At 38.4% G+C, this 21,407-nt stretch overlaps 1 protein-coding gene and 1 pseudogene across 1 annotated transcript; one reads left to right on the top strand and one right to left on the bottom strand.

The window, feature by feature from the left end:
* Positions 1–21,407, top strand: part of LOC131394518 (zinc finger protein 709-like) — a 120,865-nt pseudogene that overhangs the window by 44,130 nt on the left and 55,328 nt on the right.
* Positions 6,244–8,704, bottom strand: LOC131394567 (zinc finger protein 14-like). The gene is made up of 3 exons (XM_058525970.1): positions 8,569–8,704; positions 8,304–8,364; positions 6,244–7,643 (listed from the first exon to the last, which is right to left on the bottom strand). The coding sequence occupies exons 1-3, from the start codon at positions 8,702–8,704 to the stop codon at positions 6,311–6,313; spliced, it is 1,530 nt and encodes a 509-aa protein (XP_058381953.1). The 3' UTR covers positions 6,244–6,310.

The following is a 21,407-nucleotide window of genomic DNA, read 5'->3' as shown; positions in this document are numbered from 1 at the left end:
TTTAGGAAGAAGCCCATTCCACTCAATACTCACCAGTTTGAAATATGATGCAAGAAGCTCTAATATCACTTGTTATTTTATATGTGAACAAAAGAGAAAATTTATATTTTATGGTTTGCAAAAAGGTAACGAACACTTCATAAAAATTATTGTTTAAAGAATTACACAAACAAAATGGATTCCCATTTAAAATGAATCACGCCTTCAATTTATAAAATATTAAGCATAAAACATGGAGTTAATGTTCACCAGGGAAACAGAACCAACACCATGTGTGTATGTGTGTGTGTTTATACACATATATTATTTTTTCTTTTCTGTTCCTCCTTTAAGGAAGTGACTTGTGTGAATATAAAGACTTGGTTCAGTCCAAAATCAGTAGTCTAGATGAGCAAGTCGGGTACCCAGAGGAAGAATTGTAGTTCAAGTACAAATGCAGCGTACTGGCAGAATTCATTCCTGTTCAGGGAAGGCCAGTCTACGTTCTATCAGACTGGTCTTTAATAGTCCAAGTCTATTGGACTTCATCCAAGTCCAAGCCCCTTGAATGCTCTAGAATTGATTGGATGAGGTGCATCCACATGGGGGTGACTGATCTACTCAAACTCCACCCACTGAAATGGTAATCTCATGAAAAAAAGACACCTGCACAGTTACATCCAGAATGAATGTTTGAACTCACATCTGGGCACTATGGTTGAGCCAAGTTGACACAGAGATATTGGCTTACAGTTTTCTTTTCTTCTAGTGTCTTTGCCTGGCTTGACATCAGGGAAATGCAGGCCTCACAAAATGAATTTGGAAGTATTTCTGCTACTTCCAGTTTTTGGAAGAGTTTAATAACAAGGATCGGTATTAAGTCTTTAAATGTTGTTATTTGGTGTTGGTATGCTCAAGCTTCCTAATGTTTAATTCTTTCTTGGCAGGTTGCATGTTTCTAGGAATTTATCAATTACTTCTAACTTATCCAATTTTTTTCCATATAAATGTTCACAATACTCGTTTTTGATCCTTTTTTATTTTTGAGGCATCCCTTGTAATGTCTTCCCTCATTTCTTATTTCACGTTCTTGAATCTTCTCTATTCTTTTCATTGTTAGTCTACCTAAGGGTTTGTTGATTTTGTTTCTTCTTTCAAGATTGAAACTATTATTTGTCTATTCTCTATTTCTGCTCTAATATTTTTTAGTCCCTAACTTTAGCTAACTTTGGGTCTACCTTTTGTTCCTTTTCTAGCTGCTTAAGGTATAAATTTAGGTTGTTAATTTGATATATTTTTCTTAATATACATGTTTTTCATTACAATTTTCCCTTTTATTACTCCTTATGCTGCATCCCACAAATTTTCTTAAGCTGTCTTTTCACATTTGTTTGCCTGGAGCTCTTTTGTTTTTTTTTTGGTGTGAGATCAGCCCTATGCTAACATCTGCCAATCCTCCTCTTTTTGCTGAGGAAGACTGGCCCGGGGCTAACATCCATGCCCATCTTCCTCCACTTTATATGGGATGCCGCCACAGCATGGCTTAACAAGCTGTGCATCGGTGCACGCCCGGGATCTGAACCGGCGAACCCCGAGGCAGCCGCAGCAGAGCGCGCGCACTTAACCACTTGCGCCACCGGGACGGCCCTGGAGCTATTTCTTAAATTTCCTTTTGGCAGCAGATATAGTAAATTCCCTTTTGATTTTGTCTTTGACTCAATGGTTTGTCCAAGAGTGTGTTAATATCCAATATTTGTGAATTTTCACAGTACTATTTGAGATAGATAGGCCTTTACAGGGAGGTGTTATGATTTCTTGAATCGATGTCAGACTACTTTTGTTTGCTGCAGCTGAATGGAGGGGCAGCTATTTCAAAGTATCTAGAGCCCTCTGTTTCCGACTCCAAGTCAGCAAATTTCTAAGCGTTGTATGAATAAGGAAGCAAGCAGATCCGATAAATATGGGATGTTTGTGGTTGCTGTGGCTGACAGCTGACAGAACGTGCCCGTGACATGGGTTCTACCACAGCTTCTGTCCCCCTTTCAGCTCACAGCTCCTCCTGTTGCCTCAGGGAAATGTTCCAGAAGGGGACACGTGTGGATTTCTAAAGATGGTTTCAAGTAAGCAGGCACAGGGTAGGCTTGATGTGGGAAATGAACAGCTGGAAATGGCCTATGGATGGCAGTGAAAAGAACTGATGCTGATGCACATGAATGAGGATGTTCCCAGGCAGAACCCACTTGGGATAGACTTTTATGTTTTAGAACCATACTATTTCTAAAGATCTGTCAACAGAACCTGATTTAAACTCAATGACAGATTGTGGAAGCCCTTTCACTTCACTCCTCCTTATGAGTATGAGATGAGGGCAGGTGCAGCTCTAGAGCATGTTATTTTTCAATTAGGACAGGGTTAGAGGAAAGGCCTGTTGAGGACCAAGTCCTTCTTGCCCAGTCCTGCAATCTTCCTCAGAAGGATGCCACAGTGCTGGAAAGAAGAGCTGATCAATATCAAGGTTCAGGAGAGCCTACCATTCTCCTAGCATATGAAATAAATTATATTATTCATATTCTAATAATTATATATATAGCACATATATAAACATATATAAAACAGTTTACATGATTCATGAGTTTTCATAGATGTCTAAAAATACTGGCAATCAAAACATGAAAAGCATCCCATCACTCCAAAAGAACACTCCTGTGGCGCCTATTTCAACAAAACACATCCGATATGTAAGTTAACACTAAAAAAAAAAGGAAAATATTCAATTTCCTTTGCTGTTTTAAACTTCAAAGCTGTTACTGCTGTTTCCCACTTTTCCACACCATATGCTGGACATCTAAGCATATGGAAATGAAACCTGTTAACAGCTTAATGGGCTCCCAGGCTTGGTGGATCATGGAAACTAGACTTCCAGCAACTCCTGTGATGAAAAGATGTTGAAAATTTCCCATTCTCCTTTATACTCAATTAGGATATTATTCAAAATAATATCTCTGCAGCTTCCCTCAATTATTCCTTAGATGATTACCTCTAAACAACGACACCCTCACTCACTCCTACCCTCACAGAAAAGATATGTACACACCTCAGCCTCCCTATTAGCTCGATGTTATGTTTTACTTTCCTTCAAAGCCCTTGTCTCTATCTTATAAACAAAGCTTTACTATTTGTCATCATCTCTCTTTTCCCACAAACACACAAGCACCAGGACTGCAAGAATTTCTTTGTTTCAAGCACTATATCCAAATACTAACATGCCTTGTTTCTGCTAAATTGGGTATAACATGGCATGTGAGGGATGTTGAAACATTAGCATCAAAAGCATAGTCTCTGAGAAAGATAGGCTTGATTGGCACAGTGGTCCTGTCTCTCTCCCTTGCTAGGTTTATATGGTCTCACAATTTAACTAATCTCAAAGGTGTCCACTGAGTCATAAAGGAGATATTAAAAATATTATGTAGTATACTAAGAAGTGAATTTATATAATTTAACTGAGGTACTTCATGGTCAACAATGTATAATACACCACAGGAAATACATCAGTCTTTTGATAATAAGCAAGAAAGGCAAAAGCTGTCCCAGAGGACCACGAGCTGCCTGCAGTCACTGCAAGGCCAAGTCTAATCCTGCTGAAAAGAAAAATCTCACAAACCTCCTTCATCAAAAGTACAGAGTTACCAAGACAAAACTAAAAATATTCTGTAAGATAGCAGTACAAACAGCAAAAGATAAAATTCTAAATCATAAATATGACTAAGTTTCCCTTCTTCTTGCTAAAAAGACTGACTGGAACTTCTTAGAAAATAATTTTTGCTCCACTGCCTTGTTTTGCCTTCTAGAAAAGAATGATTATATTTATCAAGGACAAAACGCTTATGAAGATATAATTATGTTTACCTCCTCACAGCATTCAACAGGGAAAACAACCTTCCTCCTTGAATAGCAATCAAATCAACAACCACATGCCAACATCTTATAAGGAGGACTTCTGAGCACCCTGTCACTGTTATACCTCACAGTCCTTTATGGTCTGTGGTCAATCTTAGAATTTACTGCACCCCTCTCTTTGACTACAGCTGCAGTCTTGCAGGTCACTGGCAAGAGGGGCATTAAAAAATGTGATTTTTACATTTTGCGTTCAGGATAAATTAGAAATTAGTTTGACGACAAAAAATAGTAACTATAAAAGAATAAAAATTAAAGTTGGCCTGAGGAAAAAAATACTTGAATTTGTATGCACATGGCAAAGTTGACTCGTAATGTATAATGATTAAATGAAGAAAATTGCAAAGTATGTCTGAAAATCCATAATTAAAATGAATTTTAATATATTCTGAGGAAATAAAACCACAATAATATTTATTAGCATACACTGGATTAGAACAGTTGATAAAATATATCAAGGAAACAACTACAGAAGTGTTCATTTCACAAGGAAACACACATAGTTTTAATGACATAGAAGCAAACATTATTGAAAACATATTGAGGGAATACACTCAGCTACCAGTAACAGAAACACAATCTTCCTGACATGAGAAAGGGGACTGTTCTCACACGGAAGAATTGGGTCAAGGTGGCCACTGCAGAATGCAGCAGAGAAACAAACTGCCATGTCCTTCTGTTTATGCCCCACTGCAGATGTCACGGTGAATCAGGAAACATGCTCACTAGCACTATTAACAGCATAAGGTGTTTCCTATACACATTAGACCTTATACACTTATCACCTAGGGAAGAGGAGAATCAGAGAATACTCCCAACCACAAAAGTCTGAATTAGTTTCCTGATGGACACAAGAGGCCTTACAGAAAAATCCTAACTCTAATGGATCTTTGATGTGAAACTTGTAGAAATATAAGTGAAAAAATACAACTCTAAGAAAATGGAAGTCCAAACAGTTGGTGGTGCTTTTCAAGATACTCTTGCCTAGAAGAGCAAAGAATTCAGAACATGGGATTGAGGATGGTGTCCTTGAAGCTCCCATGTAACAGTCTCTCTCCTTGTACTGTGGCTCCAAAATCTCACCAATGCCTTGTTTGCTTCTGCCTTCCAAATCTCATGCAAGTGACACTACTGGTGAATTCCAACATGGAAGTACAAAGGGGAGGGGATTCTTCAAGATCCAGTTCTTAATATTACCCAAATTGGCGTAACACAATACAAGTATTCTAGATTTTGTTGCCCCATCACAGGCCTCTACTTAACTCAAAGTCTGTTCACCAAATACCAGTCAGACGGAAGGACCCAATGTGAAAAGAAATTCACAGCAAAGTATAGCCTTTGACAAACTTGCCATTCATAAAACTTTATTCCAACTGTTCTATAGGGTGGAAAATGAAAACAGGCTCCTATACCCACCACCCCAAAAAGGAGCTTTCTCTAAGAGAGGTACAAAACACACAGTGGATAAGGCAAATCTGGGAACTGCAGTACATGGCGAGGAAGAAAATTCCAACAACTACCAACTGTCATTTTTCAATGGCCTTATAACAAAGAACAATTAAAACATTATAAAAAATTAAAGAGAAAATATTATGATGATGATGATGATGATGATTTTATTTTTAGAAAGATTGGCCTGTGCTAACATCTGTTGCCAATATTCCTCTTTTTTTTTTTCTTTTTTCTCCCCCACCCGATACACAGCTATGTATCATTGTTGTAGAGTTGTACCTCTTCACCATGGGATGCCGCCTCAGCATGGCTTGATGAGCGGTGAGTAGGTCTGCACCCGGGATCCAAACTGGCGAACCCTGGGTCACTGGGGTTCACTTCACTTCACACGAAGCAGAACATGTGAACTTAACCACTGCAACACTGGGCCGGCCCCAAGAAAAAATATCATTAACTGATTTAAAAAAAAGCGCCACCTAATAATCTTTAAGCAGTATTGATGAAGGACGACACAGAATTACCTCACCTTAATATTCATTTCTGAAAGTTATTAATAGAAACCCACTGTGCAATGTTGTACTTTCAGTGGCTTGGTAAACACAATATATTTACAACTTTGATAACAACTCTTTCATGTTAAAGTTTTCTAGAACATTATACAGAAATTAATGTCCATCAAGTTTCCCATGTTACTTACATTTTATTTCTATTTCTTTCTGGTTGGGAGTTTCACATGGAAGGATGTAGGCCAATGAAGTCTTTCCCATGCTGTTTACATTCAAGAGGTTTTTATCAAGTGAGTCCTTTCATGCCTTCAGAAAGAACTGGGATGACAAAAGCATTCTCACATTCTTTCCCTTTACATGGTTTTTCCTCTAGTGTGCATTCTTGCATATTCTCAACAGTTTGCATCACAAATACAGGATTAACCACTTTCCTGACATTCACAGGGTTTCTCTCCAACGTGACTTCCTTCATGTCTTCGACTTCTTTCATGTCTTCGAAGTGATCTGAGAGAAGTGAATGCTTTACTGCATTTTTTACATTCATAGGGTTTCTCTCCAGTATGAGTTCTTTCATGAAATCGAAGAGAATTGGAAAAAGTGAATGCTTTACTGCATTTTTTACATTTATAGGGTTTCTCTCCAGTATGAATTCTTTCATGATCTTGAAGAGAACGGGAATAAGCAAATGCTTTACCGCAGTTTTTACATTCATAGGGTTTCTCTCCAGCATGAATTCTTTCATGTAATTTAAGATATCCGAGAAAAGTGAATGCTTTACCACATTGTTTACATTCATAGGGTCTCTCTCCAGTATGAATTCTTGCATGTCTTTGAAGAGAATGGGAAGAAGTGAATGCTTTACTGCATTTTTTACATTCATAGGGTTTCTCTCCAGTGTGAGATCTTTCATGTCTTCGAAGAGAACTGGAAAAAGGGAATGCTTTACTGCATTTATTACATTCATAGGGTTTCTCTCCAGAATGACTTCTTTCATGATCGTGAAGAGAACTGGAAGAAATGAATGCTTTACTGCATTTTTTACATTCATAGGGTTTCTCTCCAGTGTGAGATCTTGCATGTCTTCGAAGAGAACTGGAAAAAGGGAATGCTTTACTGCATTTATTACATTCATAGGGTTTCTCTCCAGAATGAGTTCTTGCATGATCTCGAAGAACACGGGAAGAAGTGAATGCTTTACTACATTTTTGACATTCATAGGGTTTCTCTCCAGTATGAATTATTTCATGTAATCGAAGATATCTGAGCAAAGCAAATGCTTTCCCGCATTTTTTACATTCATAGGGTTTCTCTCCAGTATGAATACTTGCATGTCTTTGAAGGGAAGTGGAAGAAGTGAATGCTTTACTGCATTTTTTACATTCATAGGGTTTCTCTCCAGCATGAATTCTTTCATGTAATTGAAGATATCTGAGGAAAGTGAATGCTTTACTGCATTTTTTACATTCATAGGGTTTCTCTCCAGCATGAATTCTTTCATGTCTTTGAAGAGAACTGGAAGAAGTGAATCTTTGACTGCATTTTTTACATTCATAGGGTTTCTCTCCAGTATGAATTCTTTCATGTCTTCGAAGAGAACGGGAAGAAGTGAATGCTTTACTGCATTTATTACATTCATAGGGTTTCTCTCCAGTGTGAGTTCTTTCAAGTATTTGAAAGGAACTCCAAGAGGTGAATGCTTTACTGCTTTTTTTACATTCATGAGGTTTCTCTCCAGTATGAGTTCTTTCATGTCTTTGAAGAGCATTGGGAAAAGGGAAGGCTTTCCCACATTCCTTACATTTATATGGCTTCTCTCCGTACTTTTGATAGTTATATAGCTTGTGTTCAGTGTGACATCGAATGTGTGTTTTAAGACATGAATGATGCAGGAAGACTTTTCCACATGAGCTGCTTTCACATGGTTTAGCTCCTGCAGTTTTGTTGTTCAGACTCAGATTTGGAGTAAGGCTGAATTTATCTCCATGTTGACTGTGCTCTAAACTTTCACAGAGTCTCCTTGCTATATATGACCACTGTAAGAAATAAGAAGCACATTATTAATGATTTTATGTTTATTATATTTATTATGATTCATAGGAAAAGTTTAGGTTTTCTGTCTTGTCTCAATTCTCAGAAATTAAATATAATGAATACTTTACAAGAGGGTTTCTTTCACCCTTCATGTTATCAAAACAGTGATATTCCTACATAGAGTTTATTAAACCTGTTTCTAAGTGGACTATTTTGCAAAAACTGATTCTCTACATCACATTTCAGAAAGCATATTTGGTGAAAATTTTCTAAGAATAGCTAAATTTGAAGCAAGGGTTATTTCTCTGCTTCTCTTTAAAATTTCGTAACAAAACAGAATTGTTACATCAGACACTGCTTTCTATTGTGAGTGTGACTCACCTCTGTTTTCTCTCCAGGCTTTTGTACTGATCTTCAATATCACGATCTTCCCATGTTTTCCCTAAAATGCAGACCCAGAAAGATGATACAAAAGTACTGGAAATGATAGGAAAAAATTTAGCTTTAAGTCCATGATGAGCTATGACCATTTCTAGTTTATTTACCAACATCCCCTGTTTCCAAATTCTACATACTGGAACCATGTTGATGGGCAAGAAACACTTGTTCTCTACTTGAAGAAGGGAAGGAATGTCCTCATTCTTACCTATAGAGGCCAGGTTCCTGAAGGTTTCCCTCATCACATCTTTGTAGAGTCTCTTCTGTGAAGGATCCAGTAAGGCCCACTCCTCTGGGGTGAAGTTCACAGCTACATCCTCAACTGCCACTGAGTCCTGAAACATCTCAAATATGTGTAGAGTAGGATGCATAAGGTTGACAGCACTGGGGATCTGTACTCCATGTGTAGGAAGGTTGCATATGATTGTGTCATCTCCAAACCTTTATTCTATGTTGTGATCACCAAAAACTCACTCATTTTCTGTACACACTTCCTCATCAATTTGACACTGTTTTGACACATGGAAATTATTTACATAGTTTTACTGTGATCACATGACAGCATATTTCTCTGTAATGGCAGGGTACAGAGGAAATGACATAAATGCTATCCAAATGAAGCAAATATTTTAAGACTGATGATGCCTTGTGAGAAAAATTCTTTCATCTTCTTCCTTTTACCCACCAGTTACAGCACTCTATGAGGCAGAGGGTCAAATCCACATGACGTTTCAATGGATAAAAACACAGTGAAGAAATGGAGACCTTTTTATGTACTTCCATCACCAAAAAGAGTCCTGGAGGCCTCTAGAAATCACACTTATAATGAAGCCCAATTGGCCACACTGTCCTAAATTACTCCAGACCATTACAAGGAATCAGATGCAGCTGGTGAATGTAAACCTTCCTGCGGGGAAGTATCACTTTCAATGTGTAATATTTATCATAGACTCAGTTCTTCCTTTCTCTCTCTGTGTGATTTGGTGGGGCTAGAAAGTTATTTGGAACTTGGAGCTCAGACACAAGGAAGAAGGCATGACAAATTAGACCATAAAATCCCTATACTCAAGTGCCTCAAGGCTACTTCTTGCCAATTTTTACAACACACAGTGAGATAATAATGTGCTAGAACAGCTCCTTCCAGTCAAACTCTTAACAGTGTACCTTGAGCCTTGCTGGCCTTGAGGGTCAGGTTAAGAGCTGCAGATTGCAAGGAAGTTCACTGAACTCCACGAGGGTCTGATAGTCAGTTTGCTGATGATTATACAATACATGAAGGATTTCACAGTGCTTTCCTCCAAAGAACTTTTATAAAATCTCTATTATTCAAGGCAACAGGAAATGTTTCCTGACCGGACACTCTAGACGATGCCTGCCAACTTCTGATCCCACACTTAAGGAACTTAGAAGCAGTCATTCTTGATCTCACAAGAAGAAAATGAAAAAACTTTAAATGAACAACTCTCCTTAGATCCATGAGAGCCTTGAGGTCACCGGGCAAACCACTGTCTTCAAAATTGGGGAAAAGATAAAAATAGTTGGGATTTTGAAATGGAATGCAGATATTCTGTTCTTAACAAAGCCTGTAGTAAACAAAATATCTGTTTGACCAGAGCCCAATGCAAAAATAAAAAGAACAAAAAAAACAAACACAATATCTATGAAGTCTAGAACCACCATCTTTAACAGCAGGTTTAAAATACACATAATGGGAGTATCTGAAAGGAAAAGACAGGCAGAAAGAAACAGAAGAAACAAGCGAAATAATAATCACAAAAATATCCTAAAATTAACGATAGCCAGCAAACCACACATCCAGAAATCTCAGAGAACACTAAACATGATAAATTGCAATAGTGCACACCCCCATGATATCATATTCAAACAAGAGAAAAATAAAAGAGAATATATTGAGAAATGCCAGAGAAGAAATATCTTAGGTATAAAGAAACAAAGATCTGAATTAAACTGGACTTATTTTCAAAAACCACGTGACCAAGAACAGAGTAGAGTAAAAAGTTTTGAAAATAAAGAAAAGCACTCCCCTAGAATTGTCAAGAAAAAAATCTCCTTCAAAAAAAAAAGAGACTGGGGCCGGCCCGGTGGCACAAGCGGTTAAGTGTGCGCGCTCCGCTGCGGCGGCCCGGGGTTCGCTGGTTCGGATCCCGGGCGCGCACCGACGCACTGCTTGGTAAGCCATGCTGTGGCGGCGTCCCATATAAAGTGGAGGAAGATGGGCACCGATGTTAGCCCAGGGCCGTCTTCCTCAGCAAAAAAAAAAGAGGAGGATTGGTGGATGTTAGCTCAGGGCTGATCTCCTCACAAAAAAAAAAAAAAGAGAGAGACAAATAAGGATTTTCTGAGACAAAAATTGAGGAAAGTTGTCGAGTACACCTACTTTGAATAAAATGTTCAAAAATTTATCAGGGGGTCTGCCCAGCGGTGTGGTGGTTAGGTGCATGTGCTCCCTGCGTCAGCCCACAGCTCGTGGGTTCGGATCCTGGACGTGCACCGACGCACCGCTTGTCAAGCCGTGCTGTGGCAGCATCCCATATAAAGTAGAGGAAGATGGGCACAGATGTTAGCCCAGGGCCAGTCTTCCTCAGCAAAAAGAGGAGGATTGGCATTGGATGTTAGCTCAGGGCTAATCTTCCTCACAAAAAAAATTTATCAGGAAGAATATAGAGCCGGCCCCGTGGCTTAGCGGTTCGGTGCGCACGCTCTACTGCTGGCGGCCTGGGTTCAGATCCCGGGCGCACACTGAAGCGCCGCTTCTCCGGCCATGCTGAGGCCGCGTCCCACATACAGCAGCTAGAAGGATGTGCAACCATGACACACAACTATCTACTGGGGCTTTGGGGGAAAAAATAAATAAATAAAATTATAAAAAAAAAAAGGAAGAATATAAATGATAAAGGTAGAGGTTTAGAAAAAGAAAAAAAATGAAGGTAAAATATGTTTTATATTTCTTAGAAATAGTATAACAAATGACACTTTGTTTACAATATTAGCAACAATGTATGTGGTAATAAGAAATTTATGGACAACTGAAATAAATGACAACAACATGACAAACAGGAAGGGCAAAGTGGGAAGAGTGTGTTAAGAGGTAGTCGCACAACAGTGAAGTGGTGTAGTGTTATTTGGCAGAGGAGGTGGGTTAGTTGTAAACGTATACTGAAAACTCAAGGGCAACCACTACAAAATGCTTTTCAAAAATGTGTCACTGATATTCTAAGAGACAAGAAGAAAACAATCTGAGAAAATGCTCAATTTCAGCCAGAGAAGACAGATAAAAGGTGGAAGATAAAAAGAAACAAAAGCAAAAAATACAACACCAAGACTTCATAAATACTAATCCAGCTTTATCAATAACAGCTTTAACTATCAATGGTATCAATACAATTGAAACACTCAGTAATATCAGATTTCAAAGAAGACAATTACAAATTCTCTATAAGAAACTCACTTTAAATATACACTGACAGATGAAGGGTAAAGGGATGGAAAAAAATAGACAATGACAACACTAGTAAAAAGAAAGCTGCCATAGGTATATGAATTATAGGCAATGCAGATTTCAAACAAAGGAAAATGCAGAGATAGACAGGGGCATTAGACACTGACAAAGGGGTCTATTCTCCAAGAAGGCACACCAATGCTTCATGTGTACCTGCATAACAACAGAGGGGCAAAGTACACGATGCAAGAACTGATAGAATGCAAGGAGAAATAAATGAATCCAGTATTAAAGCTGCAGAATTCAACTCCCCCTTACCAAGAATTATAAATTCCAGTAGGCAGGATGAGGAATGACAGAGGTGAACTGAAGAGCACCGTGAAACAAGTGGATTTCATTATACTCTATGGAATACTTCATACACAACAGCAGAATATACCTTCTTCTCAAGTTCACATGGAATATTCTCCAAGACAAACCACATTCTGGGACATAAAACACACCTTATCAAATTTGAAAAAACAGAACTCACACAAAATCTGCTCTCACACCACCTAGACATTCATCTAGAAGTGAATAACATCAAGATTGTTGGAAAACCTCAACTATGTGGAGATTCAATAACACACTTCTAATTTGTTTTTATTTTATTATTGTTAATTATTATTATTTTTTGTGCGAGGAGATCAGCCCTGAGCTAACATCCATGCTAATCCTCTTCTTTTTGCTGAGGAGGACCAGCTCTGAGCTAACATCTATTGCCAATCCTCCTCCTTTTTTTTTCCCCAAAGCCCCAGTAGATAGTTGTATGTCATAGTTGCACATCCTTCTAGTTGCTGTATGTGGGATGCGGCCTCAGCATGGCCGGAGAAGCGGCACGTCGGTGCGCGCCGGGCATCTGAACCCAGGCCGCCAGCAGTGGAGCGCGCGCACTTAACCGCTAAGCCATGGGGCACACTTCTAAATAATACATAGGATCAGAGAAGTCTCAAGAGAAATCAAAATTTCTTTTGAACTAAAAGAAATGAAAACACAACATAACAATGGTTCTTGGAAGCAGCAAAAGGAGTGCCTAGAGGGAAATATATGCCATTGAACAAATACACTGGAAAAACAAAAGATCTATAATCAATGTAAGCAACTAACTTAGGAAACAATAAAAAGAAGTGCACATTTAAACTGTAGTAAGCACAATAAAAGAAATAATAAAAATCAGAAAAGAAATCCATCTCATTGTGGAAACCAATGGAGAAAATCAAAACAAGAAAAGGGTTCTTTGACAAGACTAATAAAATTGATAAACATTTAGTCAAGAAAACAAAGAAAAGATGGAAGACAGAAATTACTAATATCAGAAAGGAAAGGAGGGAAAAATGAAAACAAAAAAGGGTTTGATAAAATCCATCATCCATTTACAACAAACTGGTAATAAAGAGGAACTTCCACCTCTTAAGAAAGAACATCTTTATGAATGCTGTAGCTAAATTTATAACATTTTTTCCATATGGCATGACAGTCTGTGAAATGGCTAAAAGAATTCATAACAACAGGAATAACTCATGGAATTAATGAGAGTATAGCAAGGCTGAAGGATACGTGGGTGCACTGCTTTCCTTATAGACCCACGCAAATATAGTCAAGTGATCTTTGACAAAGAAGGAAAGGCAAGTCAAATGAAAAATTAGGTCTTTTAAACAAATTGTGGTGGAAATAACTGATATCCACATGCAACACACACACACACACACACACACACACACACACACACACACACACAAATGGAGACGCAGGCACCATACATTTCACAAAAATTAACTCAAGACACATTACAGATTTGAAAGTAAAATGTGAAAGGAATAAACTCCTAGAAGGTAACATAGAGGAAAATCTAGATGACCTTGGGTTGCAAGATGAACTTTTAGATATGAAATCAAAAATCAAGATCCACAAAAGAAAAAAACAAAAATTTTACTTCATTAAAATGCAAAACTACTGCTCTGAGAAAGATGTTAAGACAATAAAAACAACTCACAGAGTAAGTGAAAATTTTTGTAAAACACTTGACTGGTATCCGAAATATCCAGAGAACACTTAAAACTCAACAGTCGGGCCGGCCCCGGGGCTTAGCGGTTAAGTGCGCGCGCTCCGCTGCTGGCGGCCCGGGTTCAGATCCCGGGCGCGCATCGGCGCGCCGATTCTCCGGCCACGCTGAGGCCGCATCCCACATACGGCAACTAGAGGGATGTGCAGCTATGACATACAACTATTTACTGGGGCTTTGGGGGAAAAATAAATAAATAAATAAATAAATAAAATCTTTAAAAAAGAAAAAAAAAAACTCAACAGTCAGAACACAAACATCCCAATTTAAAAAATGGGCAAAAGATTGGAATAGATATCTCACTGAAGAAGATATATAGATGGGAAATAAGCAACATGAAAACATGCTCCACAGCAAATGTCCTTGGAAAATTGCAAATAAAACAACAAGGATGTATCATTAAACACTTATTAAATGGGTAAATCTCAAAACACTAAGAACATGAAATACTGGTGAAGATGTGAAGCTACAGGTAACCCTCATTCATTGCTGGTAGAAATGGAATTTGGTAACTTACAATGGAAGCAGGAACCTTCTTTCAAAACAAAATTCTGAGTCACTACATAGTGTAAGATCCAGCAATCACACTCCTTGGTATTTTTGCAAATGTATTGAAATCTTATGTTCACACAAATCATACATACAAATGTTCATAGGTGCTATATTCATAATTTATAAGACTTAGATTTTTAAGCAAGATGTCCTTCAAGAGTTAAATAGACAAAAACAATCAATGGTGTATCCATACAGTGAAATACTGCTCAGTGATAAAAGGAGGTATCAAGCCATGAAAACACATGGAGAAATCTTAAATGTATACTGCAAAGGAAGAGAAGACAATGTGACAAGGCTATGTCGTGTATGAGTCCATGTACATGCCATTCTGGAAAAGAGAAAAGCATGAGCCACTAGAAAGATCTTTAGTTGTCAAGGATTTGGGGGTTGCAGGAGGGATGAATCAATAGGTGGAAGACAGAGAAGTTTTAGGGAAGTGAAACTGTACTATATGAAACAGAAACGATGGATACACATCATTATACATTTGCCAAAACCCATACACTGTATAACACAAAGAGTCAATGCTAATGTACACTGAGCACTGTGATGCATCAATATGGGTTTGGAAATTGTAACAAATGGACCACAGCAAGACAAAATTTGAAAAAGAGTGCAAACTGTGTGGATGCAGAGAGAAGGGTTATGTAGAAACTGTAAATTCTGATCAATTTTTCTGAAAACCCAAAACTGATCTAAAGAAAACTGAAGTCTTTCAAAAAAAAAAAAAAAAACATGAAGACAGACTCATTACATTCACCCCTGATGACTGAAACAGGACATCTCTCATCCAACTGGTTTCAATAAGCCAGTATGGTGCTCTACGAGTCTGAGACCCATCAGGGAAGTGAAACTTCCACCAAATGCCTTGTTGGAGAGCAGGGCACTGTATTCTCTGAGAGGTGCCATGGTCACTCTCAGTAGTGTCACAACTCCAAGGTGGAAAATGAGTGTCCAGGTGAGTCCTTGTATTGTGGACTTAGTAACACACAGACAAGTGTTACCTTGATTTCTATTTTGGGTATCTCTGATTTAAGACATTCTCAGTGTTATTTTACCACAAAGGGGCATCTCTTAGACAATCATTCAAGAGTTTGTGAACTTGTGCAGATATGGCCAATTTTTGGCCAGTAGTAGGATGACTGCTTGATGTTTGGTTAGCTTGGGTTTGGTTCATCAGGGGATGTCCCACTTAAGGGATGAAGAGTAGCAACTCTCCACTGAGCTCCATCATGTATGAATGTGTATTGTCATCCTTAAAGTCTATGCACTCCCCAGTGCTGTGCATTCAGTTAATCCCGAGGAACTGCCCAGGGAACCAAGGTATCTGGCAAAAGGACCTCCTCCATCACCCTAGCATCTTTCAATGAACTAAAGAAACAAAAGCCATGCCCTTCCTGCAGGTAGTATAAGCTACAGGGTCAAGGTTAGGCTCCATCATATCACAAGTAAGCGTCAGTAGCTGGTCTGAGCTGGTGGGAAGCTCTTTCCCAGGCCAAAGGCACTATAGGTGTCTTGGTAGAGGATCACATGCTCAGTGTTTGTGAGAGCCTCTATTTTCAAGAGATCTCAGTACCTGGTGATAACAGCAGCTCTAATGGCACATAGTGTGGGGACCAGGGCAGGTTCTTGCATCAGAAGACTAGGGACAACTTAAGACCCTCCTCCTGAGAGCGTGAAATCACTGCCATCAGCATTAGTGGCCTCCTCCATGACAACTAGTTGCTTTACAGGGTTTAAGGACCCCAGGCTTAAGTGCGGTTTGAACTAATACCTTTGCTGTGCCAAGCTCAGACTGTGGGTGTTGTCCGCTATAACCCAGGGGGTCAGGATCTTTACTGCAATAGACGCAGCGGTGGCAGCAGCAGCAGTTACTTAGGGGTCCTGGTGAGACCTCTGGAATCTTGCTACCTTGTGGTTGCATTTTCCTCTCTTCTTTCTCTCTGAAATAATTGCTCTTTAAGGAGTAACCATCTGGTGGGCTCAGATCCTTCACAGGGTATAGTCATCCTTGTAACCCCAGGCCTCCACTAATTTTGAGGCAACTCCAGCCTCAGTCTCACCTTCACATTAAACACACAGATGCCACCCAAGACAAAAAATTGTCTATATTTAAAGATTACAATGTGATCCTTTGATATACGTATACAATTTGTATACTTGAAATTTCCTAAGACAGTGTATTAAGCATTCTCACCACACACACACACACACACACACACACACACACACACACACACAAGTAAGCACCTAGGATTGGAGTTGATGGGTCATGTGGTAATTTTAGGTTTTATATTGGAGGAACTCCTAGACCTTTTGCCACAGTAACTACACCATTTTATAGTCTCACCACCCACGTACGAGAGTTCAAATTTCTAACCATATCCTCAACAAAACTTGTTATTATCTCGCTTCTTGACTCTGGCCATCCCAGAGGTTGTGAAGTGGTATCTCACTGCGGATTTGATTTGCATTTCCTTGATGACTAACAATGTTCAGCCTCTTTTCACATGCCCTTGGCCATTTATCTTCCTTGGAAAATGGTAAAATCTCCAGTACATTCTACAATATAGTGGAAAGAACAGACATCCTTCTTTGGTTCCTTATCTTCAGGATAAAGCATCCAATATTTACAATTAAATATCATATTAAAGAAATAAAAATATAATATTAGTGGGGGTTTTCCATATATGCTCATTATGTTATGACATTTCCTTCTATTCCTGGTAATCTGAGTGCTTTAATCATGAACGGGTGTTGGATTTTGTCAATTACTGCCCTTGACTCTATTGAAATGATCTGCCACTTTTGATTTTCACTCCATGATATGCTTTATTACATAAATGGATTTTGAGGTGTTAATCCCACCCTTCATCCCTGGAATAAATTTCACTTGGTCACAGTGTATGATTATTTTATATATTGCTGGATTGGGTTTGCTGGCATTTGTTGTACTGGCCTCACAACATTAGTATGAAGTGTTCTCTTAATTTTTTAAAGAAATTGTGAAGAATCAGTATTAAATAATCTTGACTGTTTTGGAGAATTCTGTAATGGAGCCATTGTGTCTAGTCTTAATTTGTGGGTAGTTCTTTGTTTAATGTTTCAACCACCTCCTTATATTTCTAGTCAGATTTTCCATTTATCCTTGATTTAGGTTCAGTAGAGTGTGTCTTTTGAGGAATTTGTCCATTTCATCTGAGTTATACAATTTGTTTCTATACAATTGTTCACTGAATTCTCCTACAATTTTTTTTAGTTCAATAATGTCAGTAGTAATATCACTATTTCCTTGTGATTGTATGAATTTGAATGTCCCCCTGTTTCTCTAGATCAATCTAGCTAAATATCTGTCAGTGTTGTTAATCACTCCATAGAACCCACTTATTGGTTTCATTGATTTTCTCTGTGGTTTTTCTATTTCTCATTTCATTAACTTCTGCTCTAATTTTTATTATTTCCTTTTCCCCTTGCTTTGGGTCTGGTACCTAATCTTTTTAAGTCTGTTAAGGTGAAAGGTTAGGTTACAGACTTGAGATCTCTCTTTGTTAAGTCTAGGCATTAATGGCTATAAATTTCTTTCTTTCTACTGTTTTAGATGCAGGCCATAAATGTTGACACTCTAGTTATCATGTAATATTCTTCATTATCTCTAGGGATTGTTTTATTTATTTATTTTTTGTGTGTGAGGAAGATCAGCCCTGAGCTAACATCCATGCTAATCCTCCTCTTTTTGCTGAGGAAGACCGGCTCTGAGCTAACATCTATTGCCAATCCTCCTCCTTTGTTGTTTCCCCCAAAGCCCCAGTACATACTTGTATGTCATAGTTGCACATCCTTCTAGTTGCTGTATGTGGGACACGGCCTCAGCATGGCCGGAGAAGCAGTGCGTTGGTGCACGCCCGGGATCCAAACCCAGGCCGCCAGTAGCAGAGCACACGCACATAACCGCTAAGCCACGGGGCCGGCCCCCTAGTGATTGTTTTAAAGTCTTATTTTGCTAGAAATTTGTATCATCTCTCCAGTTACCTTGTGTGCTGTAAAGATTTATCTTTCCAGAGATTTTCCTTTTAATCTGTTTATATCTTTGCATCTACAGTGTGTTTGCTGTACATAGTATATATTTAGATCATGCTTTTAGTTTTTTTTACTCAGAGGTGACAATCTATTCCTCCTATGTGGATAATGTATTCCATTCACATTTAGTATTACTGACATAATTGTAATTATTTGCCATTTTACTTTTCATTTTCTACAATTCTCTCTCTCTCTTTTTTTTTAGCTTCTCTTCTCTGTTATGGTTTTCCTTGCAATAATTGAATATGTTCTAATGTACCATTTTAAATTTTAAATGACTTCACTATATTTTTGCAGTTATTTCTTTAGGGGTTACTCTACTATTTAACATATACTTCTTAATTTACAAGAATAAAGATGAATAAAGTTCTAATGTATACTAACTTAACTCCAGGGATACATGGAATTTTTACTCCTATATACCTCTCTCCCATTTGCCACTTTTGTTGCAGTATTGTCATGCACATTATATCTATTATTGATGTACCTCAATAATATCTTGTTACACTTATTTCTTTACCATCTGCAGTCACTTCCTTAGCCCAACATAGCTTCCCTCTCACCCTGGAACTTTGTGCTTTTAACAAGAAACAAATTACACATATATTACATTTCTATATGTAATCAGCACAACAGCATATGAAATATATAGTATTTTATACGATTCCTTGGATAAGAGCTAAGAGAAAAAGGAGGAAATAGGTATTTCTTCTGTCTTTCATATTTACAAAATCACTGATACTGGCATTTTTGTTTCTTTCTATCGATACCAATTACCATTCTGGGTCACTTGCTTTCAACCTGAAGAACTCCTGCAGTAATCTCATAAGATAGTTGGCTGTTAATAAATTTTCTGTTTTTGCTAACCTGGGAAAGTCTTTATTTCAGCTTTATATTTTATGGTAATTTTGGTGAATATAGGATTCTTGGTTGATAGGTTTTTCTTTGTGCACTTGAATATGTTATCCCTCTGCTTTCTGACCTCTCTTTTCTCTGCTGAGATATCACTTGTTAATTTTACTGGGTTTTCCTGTAAGAGTTGGGTAAATTTTCAATTGCTGTTTTTTCCAGTATATAGTTCCTACTTTCATGTATCTTTGCATGTCTCATATTTTTGATGCAAACCAGACATTTTAGGTAATGTATTTTAGCAACTCTGGGTTCTGGTTCCCTTCCTACTTTTAATTTTTATTGTTATTAGCTTAATTACTTGTTCAGTGACTGGGCAGATAATTTTAGTTAAATGTGTATCCTCGACACAGAGCGAAACCTCTGATATATCTCCTGGAATCCAGCATGGCTTTGGGTATGTCTACAGTCATGAGACAGTGGTACTGGTAGGGCTCTCTTCCTCCACCATTGACACACTCCATGGTTAAACTAGATTAATTGCTAGCTTATTGCTCTACTATTTTCACCAATGTACTGGGGGGCATAACTTCCTCTCTCAAATAGTCCAGCCAAGTTCTGGCTCCTTTGTAGAAATGTTTTCTGAAGTCACTGTTTGATATTTGTTCTGGCCCTTGGAAGCACCCTCCCAGCAGTGGAATTCTCTGGTTCTTTCTAGAAACTAGTCAGCCTACAGTCTAAGCAGTATCTTCATTAAATACACAAATTTACTCATTGCCTTTCAGCTCATTCTCCACTTTTTTGAGAGTGTCATTTGGCTTGAGCTTTTCATGATCTTTTGCTGGCCAAGTTAATTCCTTTGGGAAGGAATTAACAGTTTTGTGTTTTACAGCTGGCTTCTCCCGAGTTCAGGAAAAATCTCAGTTCCAGGACTCTGGAGCTGCGACAGGGACAACAGCAAGACTCGCTCTAGGAGACAATCCTAATTTAGGGGCTGAGTGATCAGTGCCGTGGAGAGACAGCAGCCAGAGGTCCTCTTGATTGTCTCATGTTACAGCCACCTCATGAGCAGGGAAAGAGTGACCAGTGTCCTGTATTCTCAGCAAAGCATGAGCACAGCAGAGCCTCTGTACCAGGAGAAGGGGTTGGGTGCAAGAAGAGTGTCCCCAGTTCTCATGTGAACCAATGAAGGACTTAAATTTGGGAATATGTAGCTGAGGGCAAGATGGGTAACGTTGAAGTCCTGCTCATCCTAGGAAAAAGTGCTTGTCCTGGAAGCTTAGGGAGACAGAATCGTGTCTTCTGGTTCAGGGTGCAGCACTCTGGAGAGGAGTGTTCACTTCCTGAGCTGAGAGTGGGGAGAGAGTGAGGATGGTTCAAATCCTACACACTTTCTCCTTTCTCACAGAAAATTTACTGATTTTCTAGAATAAATGTTCCTCATTTGCTGCTTGCCATTAGGACAATTTCCAGAGGATTTAAATTAATTTTTACCAGTTCCACTGAAGAGTGAGGTCACCGGAGCTCCTCATATTAATACACCACCCTAGTGCATTTAATACAGTACCTGATATCAGTAAACCTTCTTGACATCGATATACGATGTCACTACAGGCTGTACTATCACTTGTCATTTTACAGAGAAATAGAATTGAAAAAATTAATTTTTTATGGTTAAAATGTATTGCACACTTCAAAAAAAATGTCCAAAATCAACACAGAATTATTAAAAATTAAACTTATTAATTAAATTAATTAAAAGTTAAAAATATATTAGTCATTTGATTATAAACTGTTTGGTTGTTTTTTAAATAATTTTATTTATTTATTTATTTTCCCCCCAAAGCACCAGTAGATAGTTGTATGTCATAGCTGCACATCCTTCTAGTTGCTGTATGTGGGACGCGGCCTCAGCATGGCCAGAGAAGCGGTGCATCGGTGCGCGCCTGGGATCCGAACCCAGGCCGCCAGCAGGGGAGTGCGCGCACTTAACTGCTAAGCCACG

Source organism: Diceros bicornis, chromosome 30 (genome assembly GCF_020826845.1).
Source record: "Diceros bicornis minor isolate mBicDic1 chromosome 30, mDicBic1.mat.cur, whole genome shotgun sequence".
In the NCBI taxonomy this organism is placed as follows: Eukaryota; Metazoa; Chordata; class Mammalia; order Perissodactyla; family Rhinocerotidae; genus Diceros; species Diceros bicornis.
The sequence above is the reverse complement of the archived record's forward strand: the minus strand, read 5'-3'. Positions and strand labels throughout refer to the sequence as shown.